The sequence below is a fragment of the Lonchura striata genome, chromosome 4 (genome assembly GCF_050655825.1).
Source record: "Lonchura striata isolate lonStrDom1 chromosome 4, ASM5065582v1, whole genome shotgun sequence".
In the NCBI taxonomy this organism is placed as follows: domain Eukaryota; kingdom Metazoa; phylum Chordata; class Aves; order Passeriformes; family Estrildidae; genus Lonchura; species Lonchura striata.
This window is the reverse complement of record NC_140706.1, coordinates 70135766-70163749: the sequence shown is the minus strand read 5'-3', so window position 1 is coordinate 70163749 and position 27984 is coordinate 70135766. Positions and strand designations below refer to the sequence as shown.

Genomic DNA, 27984 nt, shown 5'->3' with positions numbered 1-27984 from the left:
CTTTTCCATAGTGAGCGTGCAAAAGCCTGGGGAGGATGAGTTCAGCCTGAAAATATGTCACCCACAGCACAGCTCTCCCCAGAAGGAAAGAGGTAAAAAAATGGTCCTTGTACCTCCTGCTGTGCCACAGGTGTCTGTCTCCTGGCTGGATCCTTTGGGCTCTGGAAGCTGCATTTTGGGAGCTGTTTGTGCCGTGGAAAGGCAGGACCCTGACTGCCTGGCTCTCTTGATCCATGTACCTGGCTTGTCCCCCACCACAGGCACCAGATCCCTCTGCAGCAGGCAAGGGGATCCCCAGGGAGGTCCAGAATCACGGCATCACAGAGCAGTTTGAATTGGAGGGGACCTTAAAGCCCTTGTTGTTCCAACCTTGCTGCCACGGGCAGGGACACCTTCCACTAGCCCAGGCTGCTCTGAGACTTGCCCAACCTGTCCTTGGACACTTGCAAAGATGGGGCAACCACAGCTTCTCTGTACAACCTGTGCCAGTACATCCCCATCACATTCAGGCGGGAGCCGGCACGGCCCCGAGAACCGAGAGGGACGAGCGCCAGTGACCCGCAGCACGCCAAGCGCAGCGTGTGCCGCCCACGGGCGGCGTGTGGCACCCGGCATCCACTCCCGGCGCCTCATCCCAGCACAGGCGGACCGGCCCCAGCATCCCGTGCCCGGTGCCGGTGCCGCTCCCCCGGCGGTGCCCGGGGCCGGCAGGTGCCGCTGTGGGCCGGGCCGGGCGGGGGGCGGCGGCGGGGGCCGGGCCGGGCGGCGGCGGGGCCGGGCGCTGCGTCCCTCCCGCCGCGGCTGCCAGCGCCGCCGGCACCATGGGCTGCTGCTGCCGCCTCCTCTTCCTCGCCCTCCTCCTCCTCCCGGCAGGTAAGCGGGACGGGCAGGGGGCTCGGCGGGGGTGGCGGGGCAGGAGGAGCCCCGCGGCTGCCGGGGACAGCCCGGCTCCTTCCCGGGGAAGGGCTCCGCAGAGCCAGCCCCGCTCGCACTGCCGGGAGGGGGGTCACCCCCAGTGACAGCGGCGCGCTCGGGCAAGACGCGTTCCAGCCGGCTTTCCCCCGGCTGCCTCGAAGGAGGGCGACTTGATGGGACCACCAGAGTCTCCTCACGGCCAGCCTCGCATATGCCCCTTCCCTCCACGGTCACTGCTCCCAAGGAGCTTTTACGGCTCTCCCTGGCCTTGAGCCCAGGCTCTCACGCCCCCAGCCCCCGGCATCTCCCCCCGGCGGCACCAGGCTCCCCATCCCACAGAAACGCCCGATTTTGGCATCTTCCCGCACTGAGACGCTCAGCGGGGACAGTTCTGTCCCCGGCTGATGCGACAGCGAGCTCAGGTCACCCCTCCGCCCGCCCAGGCTGGGCTTTTAATAAACACGAGGAGCCGCTTGCTCGGGAACATGGAAAACACACTTGCATAACCGGGGACACTGCGCGCGAGGAGGAATCCATGGGCTGAGCTGTCGCTGTCACATTGCTGCCGGCAGAGCAGCGACACGGGCCGGGGCTCAGCTCCCTGCCACAGCCCGCAGGCAGCGGCGGCTCCTCCCCAGCCCCGCAGCTGGGCAGGTCGTGGCCGCGGGACCCCGAACCATCACCCCGGACCGCGTCAGCAGCCCGGACATCTTCCCCGGATCACTGAGAGCCGATCAGGGAGAGCTGGATGAATAATTAGCCCTGTAAAGGGGGGATTTGCCGGCGAGCTCCTGATCTGTGCTTCCCGAGAAAATGTGTTCGGGAGGGATGGGGATGAGCATTTTGCTCCTTCGCTGGCCCAAATTTGTCCCTAAAGCAGCCGGTCTCTGTCGGGAGTCAGCCTTTGGGGTTGGGAGGCGGGCTTTTCCCAGCGCCCGGGCCAAACCCAAAGCTGTTCCCACGACCATCCCTCTCCAAAGCACCAACGCCAGCCAGGCTTGGCAGAAGGAACAGAAAAGATTTCCCTGAACCCTGATCCCACGTCTCTCAGTCTGCTCCCAAACGGCCCTCGAGCATCTTTCAGATGCTTTCTACAACATTTTTGTCCCCACTTAAAAATTTTTTGGAAAAAAAAAAAAACAAAATAAAAAAACAGGGTGTATATATATATATATCACTTGGGAGGAAACACCAAGCACGATTTAAATATGCTTCAAGCTCATTCTGCAGGACTAAATGACATCAAGGACGTCACTGGCCAGGAATAAAATAAGTCTGGGTTTTGCCTGGCCACGTAATGAAATAACAGCGTCTTGCACAAGGAAGTTTTTATCCTGTTATTACTTCTTACTCTGGATGTAAATTGAAACCTGTTTTGCTTTCCTGACCTGGTGCCCAGCCCCAAGCCTGCTCTCCCCTTCACCAATTCCCCCTGTGCCCCAGCTGAGACATTTTTAAGTACCTTTTAGAAGCAGATCTTGGCCTTGAAGGTTTTGAGTGCTTCTTCGGGGAGGCTCTGGGCTGGAAGAGCTGCTTTTTGGGCTGGAAGAGCCTCATGGGCTGTTCTAAGCTGCCATTGAGGAGGCAAATCTTCAAGCACTCTGCTCCCCCATGAGCTGAAGGATGGGGGGGTTGGGTAATTATCCCCTCTCCCAGCCCAAATGAGCAATCAGCCTCTAATAGCAGAGGATGCTCTAAAATTCCTCTGCCGAACCCAGTTGCTTCTCCCCCCAGGGAGGGGCTGGGATGGGGCTGATGCATGTTGGAAGCTGCACCTGGAAGCACTAATTAGCAGCCAGCCAGGAAAATTATGGAACTGGGGAGTTGTCACCTGGGCAGAACTGCTTCTTGCAAAACTCCTGCCTGGCTCCAGAGCCATATCCAAGATATGTGCCTGGGAAAAATCTCGTGAGGTGTCCCAAGCAGGCAGGTCCATCTGCCAGCTCCCAGCCCAAGGAGACAACAAAGAGCATCCCATGGGATCCTTTATTCCCCTTCCCCAGGGGGAATCAGCACAGCATCAACACCTTTTGGCATGTTTCAAGAATATAACTTGAAATACCGTATGTGTTTTTCATTTAAAGAAGCAAGACAGCATTTTAGAAAGAGCTGGTGCTGTCAGCTACTGCTTTCCACCCCATCAGACACCTTTGGCTGTACAGGCTGACCACTAGCCAGAGGTTGTTTGGTCACTCTCAGGAGGAAAAAAAAACACCTAAAAATTCCTCTTTGCCTTCTTTTCTGCTATAATTTCATTGCAGCATCAGCACCAAGGGCTTAATGAGCTGAATAATTGAGCAACACTTAGCTTTGGAGGGGGGAAACACCATCTTTTCTTTGGGTGGAGCGTGGGTTTGTCGTGCCACCACAAATCCTCACCTCTGGGTTTGGATCATGGGGCAGGGAAGAACTTGAACACCCACTCCAGGCAAGGAAGGAGGGAGCATGCAGCATGCAAGGAGCCATGTGAATTAAAAAAAAAAAAAAAAAGCTATTTTCAGCTGGGAAGAGCCGAAACTGCAGAGTGCTGGAGCTTCCCTCGTGCCTCCTCAAGGGGGGTCTGCCCACAACAGCATTCCTCAGGCTCTGGAGGGTGAGCAGGAGTGAGCCAGGCCTCATGGCTGGGACAGAGGTTTGGGATGGTGAGGGACACACGGATTTCTCTTGTGCAGCTGTTTCTCTTAGCTACAGAAAGCTTCAGAGCAATTAGAGCTCAGCCACTTAATGACCATGCAGCAGAATAAAACTAATCATGCAGGAAGCCAGCTCGGCTTGCCAGTAAATCAGAGCAACTGCAGATTTATTGGATCTGATGGCCCTGGCTTCTTCTCACGGGCAGGGAACAGCTTTGCCTTTTACCTGTTGGTGTTTCTGGCCTCTGGTTTTCTCCCTTGGTTTCATACCATGGCCGGCAGACCCTGGCGCTGAAAACAGAGGGGATAGAGCAGGAAAGAGTGGAGCAGCACATCAGGCAGGGGTGCTGCTGCTGACACTGGGGGTCACCAGCACTCACATGCAGTGCTGGAGCTTTGCTGCACACCTCCAGCTAGAGATGCTCCCAGGAGTCACCATTTCCCATCACTGATCCTGCTGGGTGCTCCCTCTGCGATGGCATGAAAATCCTGGCGAGTGTGAGACACAGCTCAGAGCCTGCAGAACTGCTCCCAGACCTTCCCATCATCCCTGTTTCTTGGGGATAACGAGGCAGGAGTCCAAACAGTGCCCCAGAAAAAGAAAGACACCAGTTAAAGTTAAGTTAAAGGCCCAAACCAACCACCACATCCTCTGTGTTCCTTCCCCCACATCGGCACAGAGCTCAGGCACAGCCCTGTGCACTGCAGAGAGAAGTGAACATCCCCAAATCCCAAACTGCATGGGGACAGGGAAGGTGAGGCAGTGCAGGGATGAACAGCTGGAAAAACTCGTTGAACCCAAAGCAAAAACCAGTTTGGCTTAGTCCTAGCTACTCTAAGGAGGACATCTACAGCCAGATGCTGCTGGTTTTACAGCAAAGAAATACAATGGAAACCATACCTGAGCATTAACAAGGGGGAGGGGAACTACCAAAAACCAGCACAAGTTATGGGAATCCCCAGCCACAGAAACAAAAGCTGAGCCAACGAGGTCATGAGCAGGAAATCCTTACTTATATTTACATCTAGATTGTTTTATTGCTCTGCATCACTTAACCTGGTTATACACCATGGCACACTCAGGGGACTCAGGGCTGTTCTGTCATCAGCATTTGGTGAGGAGCAGCATGATGCAGGACCAGCAAAAGGTCTTTTTTTGCTCACTCCTGTGATTAAAGGCTGAGGTTTCTACAGAACTTTGCTTTAAAGAGCAATGATGCTTACTCTTTACAGCATGCTCTGGTTACTTGTGGTTTTTGGGTGTTTGCCTGCTGCTAAACTGGCATGGAAAGTGGTACCCAAGCTGGCTGCACAAGCAGAGAGTGCTGTGTGTGTGTCCAGCAGCTCTCCTTGTTTTCCTGCTGTTGTTACATTTCTTGTTGGGAGCAGGTGGCGAGATTCCTCGTGCAAGGGCGCTCAGAACAAATTAATGCCCGTGTTATGGAAACTTGCATTATCCCTTTGGCCTTGGCTGCTGGAGGAGCACCCCTGGCTGCAGCTGGGGCTTGGGTGCTCCAGTCAATGTGGGCTGGGAGCAGCAGTGTGGGATGGCTCCTGTGGTCTCCTGTGGCTGTGCCAGAGGCCACGAGCTCGGAAGCGAAGCTTGCTGAAAGCTCTGCCTTATCCCTGGATGTTTGTTTTGCTGCTCCGGCCTGATGTCATTCACTCGGGCTGGAGATGTTCTCTGGTGGCTTTTAGGCTGCCTTTCAGCTGGCAGAGCAATTCAGGATTCACTGCAATGGCTTTCGGAGTGCCTGGGAAAAGCATTCTGGAGAGGCTGCCAGCCCAGGTCAAGCAGCTCTTTCCCAAGAGGAGCACGAGCATCACTCAGCTCCTGCAAGGGCAAGACCTGCCCCTCTGTGTGCCCTCCAGGAGCCAGGAGAGCATCCTGGCAGCAGGAGAGAGAAATAATTCACCAGGCTCATTCCTCACGTTGGCCCTTGATTAGGGCTAATATTCCCCTAGAGATTATCCCCTAACAATATCCCCTTCCCCTAAGAGCAGGATATTTGCATGGCAGGGTTTTGGGTTCTTCTTTCCCTGGCTGTTTTCTGTATTCCAAGTGACAAAAATCTAGGAAAGGGACTTGGCAAAGCTCCTGTGGGGCTCTGGAGTGTGACACCAGTGCTTTCCTAGGTGGTTACCTCATCCTGGCAGGACCCTGCCTCGCTCTCTGCTGGATTCCAGCAGGGTGGTCAACTGCCCTGAGTGAATTAGATGAGCAAATTCCTCAGGGCTGAGCTATGCTCGGCATCCTCTGGGAGCAAACATCCCTCAGAGCCTCTGCCAGCCCATGCTGGAGGTGTTTTTAGCCTTCCAAGCCACGTGGTCCTGCGTGAGGTGTTGTAGCTGTCTGGTTTGTCCCTTGTCCCAGGGCTCCAGCAGCAGCTCCTGCAGATGGGATGTTGGGGAAACAAAGAAGAGCTCTGCTTGGCTTTGGTTTTCCTTTTGGTTTTCCCTTTCAGACGCATTGGTGAGAGGACAGGACGTGCAGACAAGGCTGCAGGGATGTGGATGGGGACACACGGAACACCAGCCAAGGGGGTCCTCGATCCTTTTGTCCCTTAATCCTCACCCCATTCACAAGCAGCCTGCGCTGCCTCTCGGATCATGGCGGGGATTTCCTGGGGTTATCTCCTCTGGGTGAGAGCCCAAGGGCAGTGCCTGGCTCCCAGATCTCCTATGGAGCCGATGGCTTGGAGGAGGCAGGGGACAGCCCAGCGCTGGCACGGGCAGGGCGTGCTCGCAGGGAGAGGCAGGGAAGACCAGGGCTGAGCTGAGCTTCCTTGCCCTCCTGGGAAGAGTCCCTGTGACTTGTGACCTCCTTGGCTGGGAGCGCTCAGCAAGCAGCCAGAGATTGTTCCTGCCTCCAGTTCTGGCTCAGCCTCCGAATTTGTGCCCCTGAGATGTGATTGGAAAGTTCCTGACTCATCCCGGCGGGCAGCGCTGCCCATTGGGCTGCCTCCAAAGTTCAGGCAGGTCATGGGAGCTCTGCTGACCCCAAGCACTTTGGGACATCAGGGTGGCTTTTCAGGGAGGTGGAAAGCTGCCTGTGTCCCTGAGGGACCAGGAGCATCTGCATTTACAGAGGTAACAAACTCCTGAGGTGCTGGGAGGATCCTGCTGTGCCTGACGGGCTTGTTGGGCTGCAGAGGCTGCCTGGTACCTGCTGGAGGAATCTGAAAGGCCCAGGTGTGAAAAGATTGAAATACAGATGGATTCTGAACCGTGGTGTGAAGGGTCCTTGGTGCAGGCCTCCCTGCTGCTGTGGTGGCTCATTCAGTAACCAGATTCCAGCCTGTCATTCCTCTCCTCCTCCCTGTCCCACGGTTTGTGTCCTTGGCCTGAGGAGGGTGAAAGCTCAGAGCCATCTCCAAGAGCTTGTCCCCAGGAGAGAAGAGTAGCCACAGCCTCAATCCCACCTCCAAGACCCCTTTGCTTGGGAAACGGGGTCCTTCCACATGGAGATCCACAGAACCAAAAAAAGCAATTTTGGCTGGATTAATGAGTCCCTGCTCACCAGTGCCAGATCCCATTGTTTCTACACACAGGCACTGAATGTTTCCATCCTCCCCACTCCTGATTAGTTCATTGCAGCTGGAGTGAGCTCCTGCTCTTCCCAGCGCTGGGCTTGGGATGCTCTGGGGGATGTAAATCGATGAATACATGGAATAAAAATGCCTCCCGATGTCATGCAGTGTTGGCACACTCTTCCCTCATCCCAACCACACGAAGGGGGCCAGTGCTGGACCAGTGCTGAGCTCAGCCCTAGAAAGGGGGGAAAAGCCCCAGCAGTCAGCTGGTGGGGACGGAGGGAGAAATGACTCATCTTCATGCTAAGAAATGGAGACAAGAGAATGAATGCACAAGGAAATGGGGGGAGAGGAGAAAGAGGCATCTTGTGTTATCACTCCCAGCTGCACAGTGGCTGCTGTGAGCAGGAGCTTCTTCCTCTGCTGCTGGAGGGAGGTGCTGGGGAACTGGAGGGGGTGACTGGGGTGATGGGGGTATCCCAAACTGGGGGGAAAGTGGGGCTGATTTATACCAGGACAACTGGTCTGGTTTAAACCTCACCTCTAGGTACACAGCTGTATTTCCCCTCTATTTTAGATGGCTCTCACCATTCCTAAACTTATTTCCAGCTCAATTCCCAAGCCCTTTAGTGCTCTCCCAAGCACCAGCTTGCCCCAGGGATTGCCCTGTCGTTAACATTTCTTTGTCTCACTCCTAGGACTGGGCCATGACTCCCCAGAGTCACCCCACATCCCCATCCGCTCCCCCTTCCTCTGGGGGGGTGTCCCAGTGAAACCAGACTCCAGGGATGTCCCCACACCAGCTCCAGGCCAGCCCGAGCTGCCCTTGTCCACGGGACCTTCCGGAGATGGGACGTCCTCCAGGCCCCTGGAGGGGGATGGCCACAATGCCAGCGCCCCGGTGGCAGCATTGTCCCCTGCTCCTGTCACCGCAGCCTCCAGCCCCGGCTCGGTGCCACCCGCCTCGGAGGCGGCCCCGGCTCCGTGGACAGCAAACACCGCCAGCCTGGCAGGAAGCACCGAGGATTTGGGGGCAGCTTCCAGCCCCACAGACACGGCCATGCCATCACCTCCCTCCTCCCTTCCCACCCACGACCCCACCTCACCTCCTGGGATGGGCCCGTCCCCGACGCCCATGAGCCCTGCTGCCACCCAGCTGCTGAGCAAGGATGTCCCTTCCCTGGGGACACTGGCCATGGCATCGAGCCTGGCCATGGAGCCAACATCCCCCCCAGTGACTGAGATGAGCCCCACGGAAGCCGAGGCCACGGCCTCGGAGAAAACCACCGGAGTCACCATGGAGGAGGTGCCACGTGCCCTGAGTGCAGGTGAGCTCCCCTGCTCCCCATGTGCGTGGGGAATGACAGCCTCAGCGTGCTCAGAGCCCCATACTGGAAGGGAAAAGGTGCTCAGCTTCCTCAGAGCATGTCTCTGCAAAATTCCTGGAGGAGCCCGTGTCATCTGATCCACTGGCAGAGACCAGGAGTGGTAGATAACAAATCTCGGTTGCCTGGAGATGCGAATAAAATCCTCAGCTCTAAATTTGACTTGAAACACTTCAGGATGAAGGGAAACAAACGGCTGGATGGTGGGTGCAGCCTGAGTTAGGGTGATGGAGGTTTTAATTTTCCCTCCTGGAGAGGTCAGGAAGCTGTCACGAGCTTCTCCCCATCCCCTTGTGCAAACACGGGTAGCTTAAAATGGCTCCACGTGGCTGGAAAAGGGGAGACGTGGAGCATTTCTAGCCTTGGCTCAGCAATGAATGCTGCCTAGTGCTGGGAGGAGCATCAGAGGGCGAGTCCATAGTGCCCAAGCTGTGTTTCATCCTACATATTCCTGCTCTGCATTTATGGGAAGGGGTTCATGGCCAAAACAGAGGGGGGCCCAGCCTCCTCTTTGGGAATCATTGAGGGAATATTCCCCCCATCAGAAATGGCTGCTGTGGCTGAGCTGGGAGCAGCTGGGGTGTGGGATGTGGAGCTGAGTCTCCACGTGGTGGGGCTGAACCCTGCCCCTTCTGGTGTTTTGTGCACAGGGAGCATCGTGGCCATAACCGTGACGGTCATCGTGGTGGTGGTGCTGGTGTTCGGGGCAGCCGCGTACCTCAAGATCAGGTAAGGCTGGTTTTGGGCTGGCCCCCCTCCTTGAGCTCCATCTCACTGTCACCAGGATGATGCTAAGTGCTAGGAAGATGCTGTCCCCAAGCCTGGCAGGGCAATCTGTGGCCTCTGGTGCCAGCAGGGCTCCGTTTCTTACCGCTCCTGTACTGGAAAGCGGAGTTTGGATCCCTCATTTTACAACAGCCCTGCTCAAATGCCAGGGATGCTGCTCAGCATAGTCATATCCAGTAATTATCCCTTGGGAAAGCTGCTGCCGTGGGTCTCTCTGTCACTGGGACAATAAACAGCAGCAGAGCCCAGTGCTGAGCATCCCTAATGAGCCTTTGCTGAAAGCTGAGATGAGCAAAGGTCTGGTTTTAATTCCCTGCCCTGTCCAGGCTCATTCAATGGGGGCAAAACTCAGCCGGGGCTTCACTTCCTTTCTCCTGGTCCTTCCTCTTAAAACATCCCAAAGCATGACCTAGGGAGCCCTTGTGTTAATATTTCTTCATCCCTTGGCAAAGTTAAGTAATAAATCCTCAAAGTAACCCCAGGATTGCTTTCCCTGGCAGGCACTCTTCCTACGGACGGCTTTTGGACGACCACGACTACGGCTCCTGGGGCAACTACAACAACCCTCTCTATGATGATTCCTAGCAGGGATGAAGAGAAAAAACCCCATAAACCCTTAATTTATAAGCGCTTCTGCAGCAGAGCATCCACTGTCGAGGAGATGCCGGGCATGGAGCCCCTGCCTCAGGCAGGATTACAGCGGGGCTGGTGGATGGCAGGAACTGGAGGGCAGCCGTGCAGTGCTGACAATAAACCTGAATTTTGGTTGGCCTTTGAGCAGGAAACCAGGTCCTGGGGCAGCTCAGCCACTTCTTGTAGACAAGGGAAGCCAAATTCCCCAGGGGGAAGGGCTGGGGAGGTCAAGGGAGAGGATGGAGGTTCAGCCAGTGCTGTGGCATCCTTGGAAATGCTGCTGCTCTGTGATTTGGTGGGGGGGAGTGGGGGGCTGCTGAGCCAGAGCCAGCAGTGTGCTGGGGTCTCCCGTGCTTTCACATGTCCCTTCCCCTAAAATCACTCCCCTGTGTTGCCCTGCTATGAAATCCTTTGCCTTGTCTCCCCAGGAATCATGAACAGTTCTGGGGCCGCTCAGTCACTGCTCCCTTTCCTTTCCTTTCCTGCAGGTGCTTCCATGCAGAAGTTCCTAATTTAAGTTTTTTCCATTTAATTGTAGGGGCTTTGGTCCCAAAAGCAGCCCAGGAGCCCATGGGAAGATGCACTGACCATTCATTTCACACACGTGGCTGCTTGCTCCACAGCTTTGTTTCCATTCCTCAAAAAAACTTGGCTGCTAAAAAGGAGCGGAGTGTTCTTTTCATCCCCAATTCGTCTTCAGCTTTTAGTGTGGGAAGGCTGGGGGTGGCTGATGGCAGAGCTGGTTTGGGAAGGGGATGCTCAGCCACTTCTCCCTCTGGCTAAATTCCCTGGCAGTGGAAAGCAAAGCCCTCAGCCCATGTGGCCTTAAGAAACAAACCAGCCCTGAATGATGCTGCAAAGTTTTGGGGTGTCCTGGTATAGGTGGTGCAGGCTTGGGAACAGGTTCTGCTGTTCACCCTGCCTCCCAGATGGAGCATCCCTGGAAACATCAAAGCTTGGGGCGTTTCCATGATTGCTTCCTGCAATGAGAGATGCATCATCTCCGGATTTCCACCAAGTGAGTGCAGCAAACGCGGCCGGCGCCACAACAGGCACCTGGAAAGGTCAGGAGAAATGAGGGCAGCTCTGCTTCCCAAAAGGAAGTGCAATCATAGTGCATTTTCCTTTTCCTCCTGAGCCTTTTTCAGCCTGTGCAGTCCCTCAACCTCCTTTTAGTTCAAACTTGGTGAAAACAGGAAAATAAACCTGTGGATGGTTGTTGCACCTCCCAGCCACGGCCAGCCTGGAAAACTGTTGGGGCTGGGAGCATACACAGGGAAGCATAGGCTCTGAAGATGCTTATGATGAGCAAAATTCCTTTTCACCTTTTTGGCACCTGAGAAGCAGCAAATTAGGCTACCTTGGCTAAGAAAAGCCACCAACTGAATTAAAAAACAACCACCCTTCTTCTCTGGAAATAAATAGGGTGTTGTTCTGCTGCTGCCAAACTGAGGGAATAAAGAGAGAGGAAAAGCCATCACCTTCAATTAAAAGTATATAACCCCAAGGGAATAAATTCCTTTTTCATGAAGGAGGACACAAATGGGGTCTGTTTTCCTGCTCAACCCTGTGCCTGGATCCTCAAAATGAATTACTCTCTCTTGCCCTACAATGCAAGGAAGGAGCTGTACGTATTTTTGGGGATATCCCGGGGTGAAAAGAAATTCCTCACCTCTCTGGGATCAGACACCATCCCCAGTGACACAGATGATATGGACATGGACAATGTGTTTCCATCTGCAGGACTGTTTGGCAGCATGAGCCAAGGCACAGGGCAGCCTAGGGAATAACAGATGTGTTTGCCAAGTGGAAAAAACACTTTATTTTGGGGTGTAATGCCCTCAGAGGGAGGATGCCTGTGTTCCAGGCAATGGCTTCAAACACCCCTCTCACATTCCCACCTCAGGCCCTCTGGCTTATCGAGGGGTTTCTATCCCACACCAGTATAGCAGGGAAAAAGCAACCAGGACATGTTCTAAAAAAGGCCTTTCTCCTTTTTTAAAAATCAGCGGGGTTAACCCTGCTACCGACTTGCTTCATGTGCAAAACCAGCAAATTCCCATTTTTCCCAAAGGCTCCCACATCTCTGGCTCAATTCCACCTCCTCCCAACTCCCTCACCCCGCTTTGGCTCCGTTTCATCTCGGAGCTATTTTATTTATATAGGAAAAAAATAGCTGGCATAGCTCCGTGCGTGTGGAACATCCCATTCCCAACCCGCGGCGCCGGCCATGCCGCGATCCCGCCCCGGCTCTCCTGCCCTGCCCTCACCGCAGAGCCACCGGCTGGAAGCTTTATCACCACTTCCAGACTCCCTCTGGCCTCCCTAATGATGCTCTTGTTTGGCTCATTTGTGAGTATTCCCATCAATCACCCACCTTTCCAAGCACAGAGTTACCAGAGTGAGTAGCAGGGAGTAGCTCCTGGCTGCAGCCTCCCCGCTGCTGCTTGGGCACAGGAATTGGTTCAGGTGTCAGAACCCACCTCCAGCTGGAACCATGGAGGAGCAGATCCAAGGAAACCGCCCCATTTCCAGCACGGAGGTCCCAGCACACCCCTGAGCTGAGCTCTGCAGAGACAGATGCTCTCAGGGCTGCCCCTCTGAGGTGTCAACAGCACAACACTGAGGAGCCTCTCCCCCACTGCATCCCTTCCAGCTGGAGATTCAAAATCAGATGGGCAGGGGTGAGATGTCAGCCCCAGGAAGGGGTGGCTGAACCAGAGGTTTAACACAGAACACCCCACTTCCATCCCACGTGATGTTACTGCAGCAAGCCAAAACCACACCAGAGGCATCAAACCAGTCCAAAATTCGAGATCCTCACTCCCCCACAGCTCCTGAGCCATCGCCCTGTGCCTTCCCATGGGATGGAGGGCCCAGCAGAGCCCCCCCAGCCCTGCACTGTTCCACTTGCTGCCTCCCCGAGTCCCTCCTCCCACGTTCCACAGACCTCGGCAGGCCCTGCCTTTATTAATAGCTCCGTGACCTTGAGTGTGGCCACAGCCCTGAGCCTGCTGGAACTCCACTTTTTTCCCACAAAGCAGCAGTAATCCCATCTGCTCCTGATTGTGGTGTGGATGGGTGAGCAAGGCAGGATTCCAGGTGCCAGGGAGTGCAGGAGCTTCTCAACAGCTCCCATAGCCCAAGGGCAAGCTGTGGCCAAGGCAGCTGCTGCTGCCATCCCTGGATCCTCTCATCGCCCGGATCCCAGCATCCTTCCCACTCCCATTGGCTGCACCTCCATGAACAGGGCAGCAAAGCTTCATACAGCATCTCCCATCCCATAAAGCAGCTCCTTACCTGTCTTTATCCCCCCCTCCATTGCCCTTTATCCCCTGAAAATGCCATTCCTTTTCCTGTGGTGCCATTTATTCCCTGGCAAAGAGAGTTGAGGGCTCGGTGCCAAGACAAACACGCCAAACAGCGGTTCAGCATTCCCTCAGTGTTCACATTCCCTCGTGCACTTTCCAGAGGCAAACACCAAAAACAGGAGAGCAAAAGTTGGAAATCACCTGGATCCCACACCATGAATAATTTTCCTTCCCAACACCAAAGCTCAGCTCAACTAAGAATTTTCTTTCAGCCTCCTCTTGTGGTTGGAACCCAAACAAGAATATTTCCAGTTAATAATTGGAATAAAATTAGCTTCCCATTTAACAGCTAACCTGCTCGGTTGTGGACTTGACCAGCATGGTTTTACCATTAGCAACACACTCCAAGGCTACTTGGCCAGAGTCTTCTGGGATGACAACTCCTGCAGGCTGATGGGAGCCCCACTGGCACTTCCAGGCTTACCTGGGAGCAGGTCTTTACCCAGGGAAGGAGATGGAGTCACCAGATGCCAACCAAAGCAGCAGAGAGTCTTGCTTGAACCACAGAACAAAAACATGAAAACACAGGAGCTTTTAAAAAATAAAGCACTTATTTTCCTAACAGTGTCTCGGGCCTCACACCTCCCCACATCCAACCATTTTTCAGCACTGAATCATGGTTTAAACTCAGCTGGGAATTTCCAGGGAGTACGTGTGTGAAAGAAGAGCACATCACGCACAGCGTCGTTTGTTTATTTTAATAGAGACCTTATTTTACATTTATTTATAGCAGTGAGAAAAGTGCTCCAGAAAAAGATACCCCAGTCAAGGCAAGCTACAATAGCTACCATCCAAATCCTAAATATTCCCTACAGAAACCGGGCACTGCTGGATTAAGAAAAGCTCATTTTACAACAGAACAAGTTAAAAATGAGTAGTTAAAACCTGAAGAGTAACGGACCCTTTTTAAAATCTTATTATTGTAAGTATCTGCACGTGAGATTCACAGAAATCAAGGACTTTCTGCAATATTTAAGACTGCAAAACACCTCAGGCAGGATGTTACATGAAAGAGGGTGGAGGTGGGTTTTTATTTCTTTCAAAAGGCAGCCGTTCACCCCCCCTCCCATTCTCTCCCCACACTGAAGTTCTACCATTAACAAACACCAAAACCACAGAAAATTGGACCCTGGACTGCTTTATTTCAGTGAACACCTCAGGCTCGGCCTGATGTGAAGGTGTGCTTCACTTTAGGTACCTAACCAGCAAAATGCAGCTATGTACATGTCTCAAACCCCACACCACCTCGGCCTTTGCCAGTGAACAGTGCAAAATGAGGAAGAAACGGGGGAAAAAGCAACTGCAACTGGCAAAGGAATCTGAGCAGAGGGAGGACAGCGAGTCAGGATGGGTGCCCAGGGGAAAAAGGGAGGCTTTGCACCTGGATCTTCCAGCTGGTCATCCCAGCAGGCAGGGCAATTCCCTTGTTTCAAGGGAATTCTGTCCACACAGGTGACAGTGCACAAAGGGAGCCGAGGATGCCACTCCTGCCCGCTGTCCCTGTGGACACACATCATTCCCAGGGAACACCATGTCCTCACACGCTGCCCCAAAAGCCTCTCAAAGCGACCCATTTCCTCTGAGAGCTGCACCTCCAACCTCCCTTCCCCTTCAGCTTCCCCAAAACTCCTCCTGCTGCTGCATCAGCTGCTCCTCACATCTCCTCCTGCTGCTCCTCTCACCTGCCTCCTCCCCGACGCAGTAAAGGACTCCTTAAACTTGGAATACTGGAATTTTTAGTGACACAAGAGTTGCTTTGTTTGCAAAACAGTCTCTGCCAGGGCCCGGCGTTGCCCGTCCGGCCGAACGCCGCGCGCCTCCCGGTCACTGCTCCTCCAAGGACAGCCGGCACCGCCCGTCCTGGGCCGTGTTGTAGGACTCACAGCTCTGGCACTTCATGCCCAGAAGGTGGAACTGCACCGTGGAACGGGCATTGCAGTCGTTGCAAAGGATCTGCACACACACAGGGGAGGCAGGGCAGGAGGGAGAGGCTGCAGCACCAGCAGTGCGTGGATATAAACAGGAATGATGAACACCCCGAGCCTACACGTGACTGTTCCTCGGCATTCCCCACCCCTTGGTCTGGCTCCCGATCCAGCACTGGTCCCTAGTGCCCTCTACTGCCAGCAACTCTGAGGGACAGCTCCGTGAAAACCGGGCAAGGCTGCCCTCTTACCTCCACCATCATGTTCTGGTACTCCGTGGGCATGGGAGTCTGTGCCACCTCGTTGTCCAGCTGGCGCCAGTACCTGGTCATGTCCAACGCCGAGTGCATGCACAAAGGACACCTGTAGCCTCTGGCAGAAAGAGGGGGGAACGTCTCAATCAGAAGATGAAGGCAAACCATGAAACAAGTTCGTAGGTAGGGACGAGTTTCACACTGCACCAGGCAAACAAACAGCATGAAGCAGCAAGTTCTGGCAAACAGAACTGGAAGTGAAATGCCCTCTAACCCTTTAAGTTAGCCCTTCATGCCTTTAGAAGCTGTCTTTAAGTCAGTTGGTACAGAATTGGCATTGTGATTTTTACCTCTTGAAGCAATATGTTTGGACTAGGGTAATACTCTGAGAGGAAAGATGTTTGGAAATACTTACTCCTTCAGCATTTCGTCGTAACATGTTCTGAAAAGGAAACAAATGTCAGTAAGAAGAATGGAATTACTGACAGAGAACACCCCTGGACTGCACAGAGGGAATAAGCCACACGGGTATCCCCAAGGCAGAAATTAAGAACATCCCTAGGCCAAGTGACAGGAGAGCTTCACACTGTCAAAGCAGACTGAGAAGGAAGACAACCCCCCTACAGAAAATACTTCCTGGACAAACAGACCGTCCCCACAGTGCAGGTGCCTCAGAAACCAGCTGTAAGCAACTGGTCCAGACTGAATGCTGCTGAATAAACACCCAGCACAATGCTGCAGGTATTTCCCTTTCTCAGGTGTCTGCTTTACCTGTGAAGGAGGTGACCACACGGCAGAACATGGGCTCCAACACGAGATGTGTGAATATCCTGTTTGGAGTCAAATATAAGATGAAAAAGAAGAAAATTAATTCACACACAGTCAAAAATAGGGCCACACAGTTATCCAGGAGATGAAAAGAAGCTGCTCACCTCCAAACATATTGGACAATCCTGCCTGGAGACATTTTCAATACACTTTGCAAATGGAAAAAGAGAAGAAAACGTTATTTGGCTGTGTAGTTTTCTGTGTTTTCCTACACCATAAAGCTCCAATATGTAAAATTTATTATGTCTTCAATTAGTGGCATCTGTGTTGCTGTTAGGTGAATTCAGAGAAGGAGACCCCACTGCTCTCCCTGTTCCTGTGGCCTCAGATGGGGCTGAGGCCCATCCAGCTTCATGTTCAAGGCATTACCTTTTGAGATAGGGAGGTAAGCAGCGTATCCTCACCTTGTGCTTTCCTTGGAGACTCAGGCTCAGGCACAAATTACACTTGGAGCAGTGGAAGAAATCCTCCTTGGGGCCAATCCTGCGGAGAGAGGTGTCAGGGCAGAGCCGGTGCCCACGGAGCCGGGCCCGCCGCCCACACGCACCTGCAGATGCCGCAATCCTGGCAGTGGTACTGCTTCTTGTCACGGTCAAACAGGTGGCAGATGTCACAGTAGTACTCCCCAAAGAGGCTGCCACAGCCCTCACAGCGCTGCTGGGCCTGAGGGGACACAAACGTCCTGAGTGCTGCGCCTGCTTCCAGGCTCCAAGAGGGGCGTGGAGCTCCTGGAGCAAAGCTGAGAGCTAAGAAGCTGTCAACAGCCTGGAGAAGACAGGCTGAGGGAGCTGGGCCCACTCAGGGATGGCTGAGGGCATCTCATCGATGTCTGGAGGGATGTGAAGGTGCCAAGAGGATGGAATCGGCCTCTGCTCCGTGGTGCCCAGAAACAGGCCAAGAGGCAATGGGCAGAAGCTGATGCATAGGCAGTCCCACCTGAACAGGAGGAAAAGCTTCCTTCCTGTGGCGTGGAATAGAGAGGCTGTGGAGTCTCCCCCACTGGAGATATTTCAGACACAGCCCCGCTGCCACATGCTCTGAGCATCCTGAGCTGGAAAGGGCCCCACAAGGCTCGCCATGCCCATCGCTTAGCCCCGCAAAGGGCAGCTCCGAGCACGCCAGCGGGAGCCTGAGCGCGCTGCCCTGGCGCCTCCTGCCCTCTGCCAGGATCGGGGCCGTGACCCCAGCCCCGCGCCTCACCGCCCGCTGGGTGAAGAGCCCTTTCCCCCCATGCCACCCAAACCTCCCTGACACACCAGCGGGCCACAACCCGGCATGGAGCGGGGCGGTGGGACCGCATGACCCAGCGCGGTGCCCCCGGGACTGAGCCCTGCCGCTCCTCCCGCGCCCACCTTCTGCAGGAGCCGGCAGCGGCTGCACTGCACCTCGGACACCCGGAACCGGTCCAGCTGGTGCTCCTCGGCGCCGTCGTGGCACAGCCGGCACGGGTACAGCTTCCCGCAGCACGGGGCCTGCGAACGGAAGGACAGGGCATGGACCGGGGCGCCGCGGATCGGCCGCCAGCCCTGCCGCGGCACGGCCGCGCCCCGCTCACCCACCCGCAGCCGGCAGCCCCGCCGGTAGTGCTCGCATCCCTGCTCGCATCCCGGCTCGCATCCCGGCTCGCATCCCGGCTCGCATCCCGGCTCGCTTCCCGGCTCGCATCCCGGCTCGCTTCCCTCCGGTGCCCCCGCCGTGGCCATGGCCGCCGCCGCTGCCCGGCCCCGCTCCACCCCTTCCGCTTCCTCACAACGGGTTCCGGAGGATTTGGAGTTTGCGAAATAGCTTCCCCACCTCCCCGGCTTGAACGAACCTTCGTGCTCCCCTTCTCAAGTCTGGTTCGAGTTGGAGGGGAGCTCTGGAGGACTGCCAGTCCAAGCTCCCTGCCGAGGCAGGGTCACCCAGAGCAGGTGATACAGGACCGAGTCCAGTTGGGCTGGGAATATCTCCAGAGAGGGAACTCCAAGGCGAATCACAGAATATACCAAAGGGACAATGAAGGATTATAAAGTGCAACTTCTGACCCTGCACCCCACCAATCCCACCAGGTTCCTGAGAGTTTTGTCCGAACACTCCTCGAACTCAGTGATCCCTGTGGGTCTCTTCCAACTGAGCAGATTCTGTGAGTCTTCACACTGACACGGAGCTCCTTGTGTTTTAGTTTCTGGCCACTGCTCCTTGTCCTGTTGCTGGGCACACCAAAAATCTGGCACCGTCCTCTTGACACCCACCTTGAAGATAGTTGTATGGACTGATGAGATTCCTGCTGTCTTCTCTTCTCTAGACTTAGCAGGCCCAGCTCCCAGAGTCTCTCCTCCAGACCCCTCCATCATCTTCAGCCTCTGCTGGACCCTCTCCAGTAGCTCCTTGTCTTTCTTGACCTGTGGAGCCCAGAACTGAACACAGCACTCCAGATGTGGCCTTACTGGGGCCAAGTGGAGGATCATCTCCCTGGACCTGCTGGCCACACTCTTCCCCATGCAAAACCTTCCCTTTAAACCTTTCCCCCATAAACCAAACTTTCCCCCAAAAACCTCCACTCTTCCCTCTCCAAACTTTCTCTTCCCCCCTGCATTTGCCCATGGCTACCTGACTGACTACTGTGGCCAAGTGGAGCATCCACTATGGGGACAGTCAAGCCTGGAATTGGAAGATCTTTTTATTTACAAATGAAATGTACACGTCAAGAGACATCATGGAGACAAATCCCTAAATACAATGAGTTCAGACAATATTCTGTCATGATCCATCAATGGGAAAGGCTGTATTTTGTGGGAAAATAAGTTAATGACACCATGTGAGTTGTGACAGGTGATGGAAAACAGTCGTGAGCAACACAGGGGCAGCCCAAAACTAAGCACAGACAAACTAATGGCAAGTAAGCAAAAATTGTTGCCCAACAGTTGAGTTTTCCGTCCCATTCTCCTAAGGGACCTCAAGGAATGATGACTCCAGTTACTGAGACATTCCACATGTCACCTCCATCACAGCTCAGTATTCCACAGGGATATTCCTTCCTTCACCATCAACAACAGCCTGACAACCTACCCAGGGCTAACACCCCAAAGACAACTGCCCAAACATGGTGTCAAAAATGTGAAGGAAAAAGGAATCTAAAACAAAGTGACAAGTGCATTAGCGAGGGTTTCAAAGGAACAGCTCAGATTTGCACATTTAGATATTGTATTTCTTGCACAAACATTTTCTTCACTGTCAAGGCAAAGGTGCTTTTCAATCGAGGTCAGGCAGCCCATTGAAATATGAGAATTCTGACTGCTGCTTTTGTCACGATTCATTGAAAAACAAACCCCTCGGGCGGGCAGCAGCTGGACAGAAGAAAGCCAACTTCCTTCAGAATCCTCCAAAGCAGCTCCTGCCCTTGTCACACACCAGTGACCACTACTCCTCTCAGACAAGGCCTGGCTCTAAGCCAGAAAGTCAACATTCCAGGGGCTTTTTGCGTGCAAGAAATCCAGCAGCAATGGCAGTGCAAGCTCCATCCTTGGCCTGGACCCAAGCAGTCTGCTGCACCAACAGGAGTAAGGGATCCTCCTCTCCCCTGCAGAGACCTGGCAGCTTTAGCCCCTGGAAACTCAGATGGATTGTTCCCACTGTTCAGTCACCTGCATCAAGAGGAGAAAAGGAGAATGACTCTGGACAGACTAACAAAACACAGAGATACTCCCTGGTGAAAGGCTTCCTTTATTTTGCTTTGTTACACATCCTTACCTTGCTGAAGCTGTGCAATTACACCTCTGTGCTTCACAGATCACAAACTTGAGTTGTTTTTTCCCCTCCTCACATGCAGGCAGCCAGCTTCCCCTTTTTTTTTTTTGTTCTACCAGTTTGCTCAGCCCCCCCAATTTCGTGAGCTGCTTCTTTTCCAACCCCAATGCCCAGCACCTTAGCTCAGGAAAATAATCTACCGGGCACAGCAAGCTGTGTACTGTAAGAAATCCGTCATAGCTGCATGTCCTGACCAAGAATGTGAAGTACAAAATAATTTTCCTATTGCACTTCCCATCCCTAGGTGAGTGTTCACAAAACCATCCACTTGGAAGCCCGCAGAGGCTACACAGCAGAAATGAAAGCCCACCTTTTACAGGCAGGTGTGACCATCTCCCCAGGGCTAGTGCTCCACCCAGGGGAAGTTAGCTTCTGATGCATCTGGCATCAAGGTCCCTGATGGCTAGAATTTGGGAAAGAAAGAGACAGGATCAATTCCCAAGTGTAGCATCAACAGAGAAGACAATCAGCAAACAGCCTTCTAAAGACATGCAATGCCAACACCAAATTCAAAACAGATCTGTTCTTTAGTCGAATCAAGCTTCAAAAATGCTCCCACAGTGTAAGACTTACGATCCCGGGGCAAATTCTGCTCCATTAGGAGTCAAACTGGAATTCTGTGGGCCCTGCTGTTGAGAAAGTCACAAACCAAACAAATACAGAGCAGCACAAATTACTTTATTGCTTTGATACCTGCTGTGAAGCCAGACTTGAGTAATGAAGGTCAATAGCAGCGAGGGAGGGGACTCGGGGCTCTGCAAACGTTCTCTTTTCCTTTTTCAGAAATCTGAATTGCTGAGCTGCAAAACACCACCAAGGCAAGCCATGGTTAGGGAGTGAGAGCTGACACACTGCTTCCTGACACTTCTTTGGTTCCCAGGTTTTATTTAGAGGACCTCAAAGCTCCTACCTTCTGCTCCCCTCAGCTCAGGGAGATGATTTAGTTCTGGCAAACGCATATCTGTCTTGAGGAATTCCCATTTTTTCTTACTTGCCTGAAGGATAGGTTTGTCATTAGTAACCTGTAATCAAGGGCATAAGGAACAGCTCATGAAAATATAAACAAAAAATAAAGGTATTTTCAAGCTTAAAAAAAGCAGTAACACAGCAATGCTCTGATGTAGTTGGAATTTGTCCAAGAGTGAGACAAAAGACTCTGATGTGTGTAAGGAATTCAACCTGCTCAAGTGCTATTTATACACAAGCAATGGAAAAACAACAGCAAAATAAAAAAAATCATCTAATTGAGGCTGCTTTCCAAAAGATAAAATACAGCACTTGAGAATGGCTGGGATTAGTTATCTGGAAAAAGGCAAATGTTTCTGGCTGGCACGGTAATAATCATGCCTAGGTAGTGAGAGCAGAGGAAAACTTCCCATTTCACTTGTTTTCCTTATCAATTTTTAATGCATGACTAAGTAAGGCCCGGGCCACATTAAATCCAAACCCTCAGTTCTGCTTCAGTAGCACAGCACACATGGTCTGTCTTTCCTGGCCAGGCAGGAGGCCATGGATATACTTCAAATCTCACAGATATCCTGTGCTGGACCGCTCCCCTCATTTAAAATTGTTTACTGACATGAAATATATTTTATGTAAGAACTGCTAGCAAGGGATAATGAACAAAAAGTCTGCAGGAAAAAAGGGGTAACAAACCCAGTATTTCTAGTGCAGAGTTATGATGAAAGATGCACCAGATGGAGTTCTTGAAAATACAACACACAATTGAATTATTTTTGCTTGGCCAAGGGGGACAGACAGACAGACAGACGACTCACGGGTGTCAAGCTGACACTGCAACGCCCCACTGGAGAAGGCTTCCGTGCCTTTAGCAAGGGGTTCAAGTATTTTTTACTCTTTTCATCAAGTCTGTAATCAAAAATACCTCACAGTTGGTATTAGCTGGGCTAACACAGCCAATATAAAACAATAAATGCAAGATGTCCCAAACCCCGCGTCTCGCGTTCCCACATCAGCCTGCCCCTCCCAGGACGCCCCAGGAATGCTGGATACGAGCTCTCCTAGCTCTGCTCCCATACCTGTAATTAAGGTTCCCAGGCCCAGACCCCATCCCAAATGTAGGAGAGAAGTTCTGGTTGATGGGAGGGATAAATGTGCCCAGGTTCTTGGTGTAGTCCAGGCTGCTGCTGGAATCTTTCAGGTTGGTCTGAGGGCTGAATTTAAATGGGTGGATTGTGCTGTCGTAGAGGAAGCCCAGCTTGGAGGATCGATCTGCTTTCTCTGCATCAGCTTTAGCGGGCTTGGTCTTTATCAGCTTTCCATCTTTGTTCCTTGGGCCCATGCTGAAATCCTGTTTGGGAAGATAAACATCGTCTTTCTTAACAGTCCTGTTGAAAGAGCAGTTTACACCAGTGCATGCAGGAAAAAAACAACATGTGAGAAGCCTACACGTGCATGATTCTGCAAGAATCTAATGGAGATAGAATTGGTTTTGCTAGAAAATCTCTGCTTTCCATCAAACAGAAGAAAACTTGTCAGAGTTCCAGCACTCTCTGTAAATAAGTCACTTGAGACTGGAATCAGAAATTATGGAGGAAAACCAGCTGTATCCTATGTCTTTTCTGAAGAAATTAAATAAAAGCTCATCTCAATGTCACCTCAAAGTCACTCTGAAGCATCCTTGGTATCCAGTTGAAAGGAAAATTTTTTATTTTGATGACAGGGCTTTAAAACGGGTTAACAGCAGCATAAATCATGACTTACACTTCCCAAACAATTCCCCCTCCAGCTCTTTATTGCCAGGAACTGCACCACTGTGTGGCTGACTTGCAAGGGACTGGCCCAAGAGCCACCTGAACACTCCCAAGCTATTTCCTAGGAATTTTAATTGCTGCAGCAATTTTAAAAACAATGATTTTAAAACATGAGAAAAAAACAAAACAACACAGGTTTGGAAAACATGGATTGACCAACCTGGACGCTGATGGTTTTTCTTTCTTCTAAAGCATCATCTTTGTCCCTTTTAGTGATTTTGGGGTTTTTTTGCAACTGATGGTCTCTGGCATCTTTCTGGATCTTTTGTTTAAGCTCCTGAGTAAATCTACATTCCATATACGGAAAAAGGAAAAAACATAATAAAAGGGCTTCTGTTTATTTTAGTATCATCATCAGTTGTTAAGCCCAGGACCTTTTTCAGGACCTTTTAGACCTTTAAACTAATGAGAAGACAAATGTCATGTATACGTTAAATAAAATCTTCTGCACACATTTTTCACACAACAGCAATAAAACAGTAAAATACAGCAATAAAAAATAAATCTGCACCAGTTTGGTGCAGATGAAGTGAGTGAATACAGTGTAAGACTGTACTACCCAAAGTGGTGTGACACTGATGAATTCATGTCACAACAAGGTAAATGTGCCCCTGCAATGTGTTCCCTTCCAACTCTGTTTCCAGGAAGGTCAAGCCAAAACAAACTGAGACATTCAGCAGCTGTCAGCTCTGCAAACCCAGTAGTGTGCAGTCTCCAAGCACAGCTGCTTCACTTCTTTCTAACCTGAGCCTGCAGTGAGCAGGAAAGGAGCTCTTACCTTTCAGCAAAGCCATCCTTGTTGAAGAAATCGCCCTGCAGGAGTTCGGCACAGGATGGTCTCTTGTCTGGGTCAATCTGCAAGCACTCCTGTCAAACAGGAGGAGGAAAACACACCAGCAATTAAACAAAGCTGAGAGGAGGGCACTTCAACAGCCCTGTGCTCAGCTGCATGAGGTGAAGGACGGGGAAACAGAGAAACATTCACAGGAAACACCCAGTTAATTACCTTGGCTAAATCCAGGGCAGCAGGAGGGAGCTTGGGATAGCGTTTCTCCAGGGATTCGAGTTCCTTGACCTCTGGCAACTTCATGCCAGCAAAGAGGGGGTTTTTATAGAATAACTCCTGTTGTCTTGGAATTAAGTTACCTGGAATCAGGCAAACAAAGCAACCATGTGGAAAAATACAGGACAGTGAAACATGTGAGAGGCTGAAATGCTGGGTCAGCACTGCAGTAAGGGCTACAGTCTGAGTTATCTTCCCACCCATCAAAACAAATCTGAGCCCTTCATTCCTGAGCAAGCCCGAGGGGCTCTCCTTACCCAGGCACTTGGTGATATGGAAGAGCTGGTCAATGTCTGAGTCTCCAGGGAAAAGGGGCTCTCCTGTAAGCATTTCTGTTATCAGGGAGCCAATAGCCCACACGTCCACAGGCCTGGGGAGAAAAGCCACCAGCACCCCAGCTCAGCACAGCTTCATGGATGCAAAGGCTGAGGCAGCATGGAGCACTCCCTCCATGCTCCTCACAGCCCCTCCCAGCCTGGCAGGCCAGGCTCACCTGCCGTATTTGCTGTCCCCCACCAGCAGCTCCGGGGCTCTGTACCAGCGGGTCGCCACGTAGTCCGTGTAAACTTCCCCCGAAGTCGCCAAGGGCCGGGCAAATCCGAAGTCGCAGAGTTTCACAACTCCTGACTGGGAAACCAGTATGTTCTCTGGCTTAATATCCCGATGGATTATCTGCACAGAGAGAAGCAAGTCAGAGCAAATTCCCCATTTGTACATAGCAAACTGACAGGCTCGGCAAAAGGTGCAGCTTTCTCATATTCAAATAGAAAACTACGGGCAAACACAGAACCTCTAATTTCAGACATTTATTTTATGTTTCTCTTTTCCTTTTCAGACAAAGCTGTATTTCTCTAAATTCAAATATATACAAATACAAAAATACACACTTCTATTTCAATATGTATCTACTGATTTTAGCTGCAGAGCTGATTTCTTGCACATACTTACATTATGGCTGTGACAAAAGGCAATTCCTCTCATAATCTGAAATAAGTACTTCCGAACCCTGTCGTAGTCCAGTCCACCACCAGAGGCCTCGAGGTCATCGAGCACCGTGTGATCCACAAATTCAAACACCAGGTACCAGCGCTTCTTCCTCTTACACACATCCAACAGGCTCACCAGATTCTCATGCCTCAGTTGCTGTCAAAAAAACAGGGAATGTTTAGTGAGGGAAAACACTTACTAAAAGCTATAAAGGGAATTTTTTTTTTTTAACTTTTTGCAGGTAATTTTTTCAACTGCAGCCCAGCTGGGACTGTACCAAAAAATGCAACTTTAATTAAAAGAGGAAGAGAAAACAGCTGTGTTTTCTAGTTATTTTGTCATCGCATTCCCAGCAGACAAGAATCCACCTCCCATTTGTTACACATTTACCACACACCAACACAAAAGGCCATGCTACAGAGCACAGTTATTTATTAGCTGGAGCCTGGCAGGGAAACATCCCCAGAGGCTGCCTGGAGGCAGCACCAGAGCCCAGGGGTGGGACCCAGGAAGATGCAAAAGGACTGCAGAGCACAGGGAATTGTAGGGGAAACTCTGCCAGTGCCAGCCAACCTGCATCCATGTCTGCCCAGATTTCTTAGCAGGTCTGACAAGAGAAGAATTTTTAAAGGGTAATCAATAAGACAAAAAGCTCTTTTCCCAAGAATTATTTATTCCCCACACAGGAGACCTGAAGAGGTCTTTGCTGTTTTCAGACACATTAAATTTCTGCCCAAACTTGAGAGGAAAAAAAAAATTAAACCCAAAGATTAACAGGGAACCAGGGAAGGAACTACAAAGAGACCAAACCTCCAGGTATTTATTTCCCCTGTGAGAGGCCACCCTTCCTGAGCTGTATATGCAAACGTTCCCCTTGCAAAGGTTCCATTCACCCAGCAAAGTCAGTTAATTCCCAGCACACCTGAGTGCTGCTCAGTAACTCAGTAACTCGGTGAGCCTGGCCAGTGGAGCATGGGCAATCCAGGCTCACACAGATCCACTTTAAAAGGGCTTGAAGGGATAGTGCTTGGAGCTGGCTGTGTCCCAAGCTCCACCACATACATTTCTATTAACTCTAACTCTGTAGCTCTTGCAGTAATGGCAAATACCACTTGTTTTCCCCTTCAGTGCACAGGAACTGTAAGCTGGCAGATTTAGAAAGAAACATTTGCGGCAGACAAGAGGACAGGAACCAGTTTTGCTAGTATTCCCACCTCTGGAACACTCCACATCACAGGAGTAGCCTGAAAATAAGGTTTTCCTTCTTTTTTTTTTCACCAAATACATCAACTGGATCCAAATATTCCAAACTCCCACATGTGTCCATGCACATGGGACAAGCATTCCTGTGGGACAAGGGAAGCTCCTCTGGACAACCCATGCCAGTGCCTCACCACTCTGACAAAGAATCCTTTTTTCAGGCAAATCCTACACTCTGACAGTAAAGGACACAGTGCCAGCTGGCTCTCACAAATGGTTAAGGGAAACTCATAGGAGTCCTCCCCCATCCTCTTGGCTGCCAGGAAGGTTCCATGGATAAAAACAAATTAAGGAAAACTTTCCTAGAAGCGTTCTCCCGTCTCAGGTGACACCGGCAGCCCCCAGCCCGTTTAGCGTCACACACGCAGCCTTTGAAAGGTCAGCGTTTCTTCCATTTCCAGCAAATCCACAGCAGCAGAGGCCAGAAATTCGGGACAAGGGGACAGCCACCACCAGGAGGCAACAGAGACCGCAGCATCCCCCGGGAACGCCGGAACACGCCCAGGCTTTTCCAGGTGCACCCAGCCCAGCGCTCGGGCCAAGGGAGAAGCAGCTGTGCCAGGCTGCAGCACAGGCGGCCCCATGGATGCAGCACACGCAAATTCAAGCAGGGCGAGTCTCCTTTGGCAAAAAAAAAAAAAAAAAAAAAAAAAAAAGGGGGGGGGTGTGTCTCGCCAGCCTCACCTTGAGCAGTTTGATTTCCCTCAGGGCGATTTTCCTCACCGCCGCGTCGTCGTCGCTCTCCAGGAACTTCTTGACGGCCACGACCTGCCCGTTCTCCCTGTTCCTGCACTTGGTCACCACCCCGTAGCTGCCTTCCCCCACCAGCCCCAGCACCTGGTACTTGTCCATGGCCGCGGCGGGAGGGCCCGGGCCCTGCGGCAGGCAGCGGGCCGGGATGCGGGCACGGCACCGGGATGGGATGCGGGCACGGCACCGGGATGGGATGCGGGCACGGCACCGGGATGGGATGCGGGCACGGCACCGGGATGGAGGCACCGCGGCCGCCGCCGCCCGACCCAACGCGGCAACGTTACCGCGGCAACGGCCCGCCGGAAAGCGCGGCCGCGCCCGCCTGTCGCGAAAGGCAGCTGGGAGCTGCGAGGAAAGGCTCGTAAAAAGGCCTCGTCAAATGTTTTAAGAATAAAATGTTTTAAGAATAAAATGTTATAAAGGCTGCGTTCTTGAAGCCGCTAGGGCACGTAAAGCGCGCTAAGCAACCTTGTCTCTTGCGCGGTGGGCTGAGCGACGTGACAAAAATAGCCCAGCCTGAATCCACTCACACTGAATCTGTGTGCAGATGGGAGGCTGCTGATCTTGCCAAGGATCAGCCGTTAATAAAGGTGGAATAATTTAGTTTTAGATGTCTGTGCCGGTGGCCTTACTGTGCAGTTTATCTTACAAACTTGGCAGTGCCTGCTCGTGTTATTTGCAACGTAACACCGTGCATGAACCTGCTCCCTTTGAGAGGACACCTGCTCCCTTTGAGAGGAAGGAAAGGGGAAGCATCCCTGTGGGTTTCCTTGTATTTACTTGTATTTTCAGCCAGTACATTCTTAATCCAGCATCCCCCTGCTCCTTCCATCCACTGGTGGATGTAGCAACCCATGATGGCCTTCTGCTAACCCTGACTTCTCATGTTCTGGGCAGGAGTAGCATGGCAGGACACGTGTAGGAAAACACCTCCAGGAACAAATTGTAGAAACGAAGGCATTCCGCGTGTATATTCCCGATATTCCTGCCTCAGTTGGGTGGCCTCTATGTCATAGTTGAGGGTACTGTGGAAAAAAAGGTGTTCAATTTCTCTGAAGGAATTCATGAACGCCTGTCAGGCTGGAATACTGCAACGTC

General features: G+C 52.2%; 3 protein-coding genes across 3 annotated transcripts; 1 reads left to right on the top strand and 2 right to left on the bottom strand.

The window, feature by feature from the left end:
- The first annotated feature begins 736 nt into the window (after positions 1 to 736).
- PARM1 (prostate androgen-regulated mucin-like protein 1) lies at positions 737 to 10037 on the top strand. Its single transcript, XM_021531571.4, has 4 exons — positions 737 to 873; positions 7780 to 8409; positions 9117 to 9195; positions 9753 to 10037. Exons 1-4 carry the CDS (start codon positions 822 to 824, stop codon positions 9835 to 9837), a joined length of 846 nt encoding a protein of 281 aa, XP_021387246.3. The 5' UTR covers positions 737 to 821; the 3' UTR covers positions 9838 to 10037.
- Positions 10038 to 13939: 3902 nt separating this feature from the next.
- RCHY1 (ring finger and CHY zinc finger domain containing 1) lies at positions 13940 to 17994 on the bottom strand. Its single transcript, XM_021531605.3, has 9 exons — positions 17823 to 17994; positions 17616 to 17735; positions 16811 to 16926; positions 16668 to 16746; positions 16368 to 16412; positions 16207 to 16265; positions 15851 to 15877; positions 15433 to 15553; positions 13940 to 15209 (listed from the first exon to the last, which is right to left on the bottom strand). Exons 1-9 carry the CDS (start codon positions 17964 to 17966, stop codon positions 15081 to 15083), a joined length of 840 nt encoding a protein of 279 aa, XP_021387280.3. The 5' UTR covers positions 17967 to 17994; the 3' UTR covers positions 13940 to 15080.
- A 910-nt stretch (positions 17995 to 18904) lies between these two features.
- CDKL2 (cyclin dependent kinase like 2) lies at positions 18905 to 27265 on the bottom strand. Its single transcript, XM_021531569.4, has 13 exons — positions 26818 to 27265; positions 24835 to 25029; positions 24380 to 24558; positions 24144 to 24256; positions 23830 to 23969; positions 23602 to 23690; positions 22984 to 23110; positions 22089 to 22360; positions 21828 to 21918; positions 20960 to 21071; positions 20743 to 20849; positions 20360 to 20452; positions 18905 to 19886 (listed from the first exon to the last, which is right to left on the bottom strand). The coding sequence occupies exons 1-12, from the start codon at positions 26983 to 26985 to the stop codon at positions 20393 to 20395; spliced, it is 1653 nt and encodes a 550-aa protein (XP_021387244.3). The 5' UTR covers positions 26986 to 27265; the 3' UTR covers positions 18905 to 19886; positions 20360 to 20392.
- Positions 27266 to 27984: the final 719 nt, after the last annotated feature.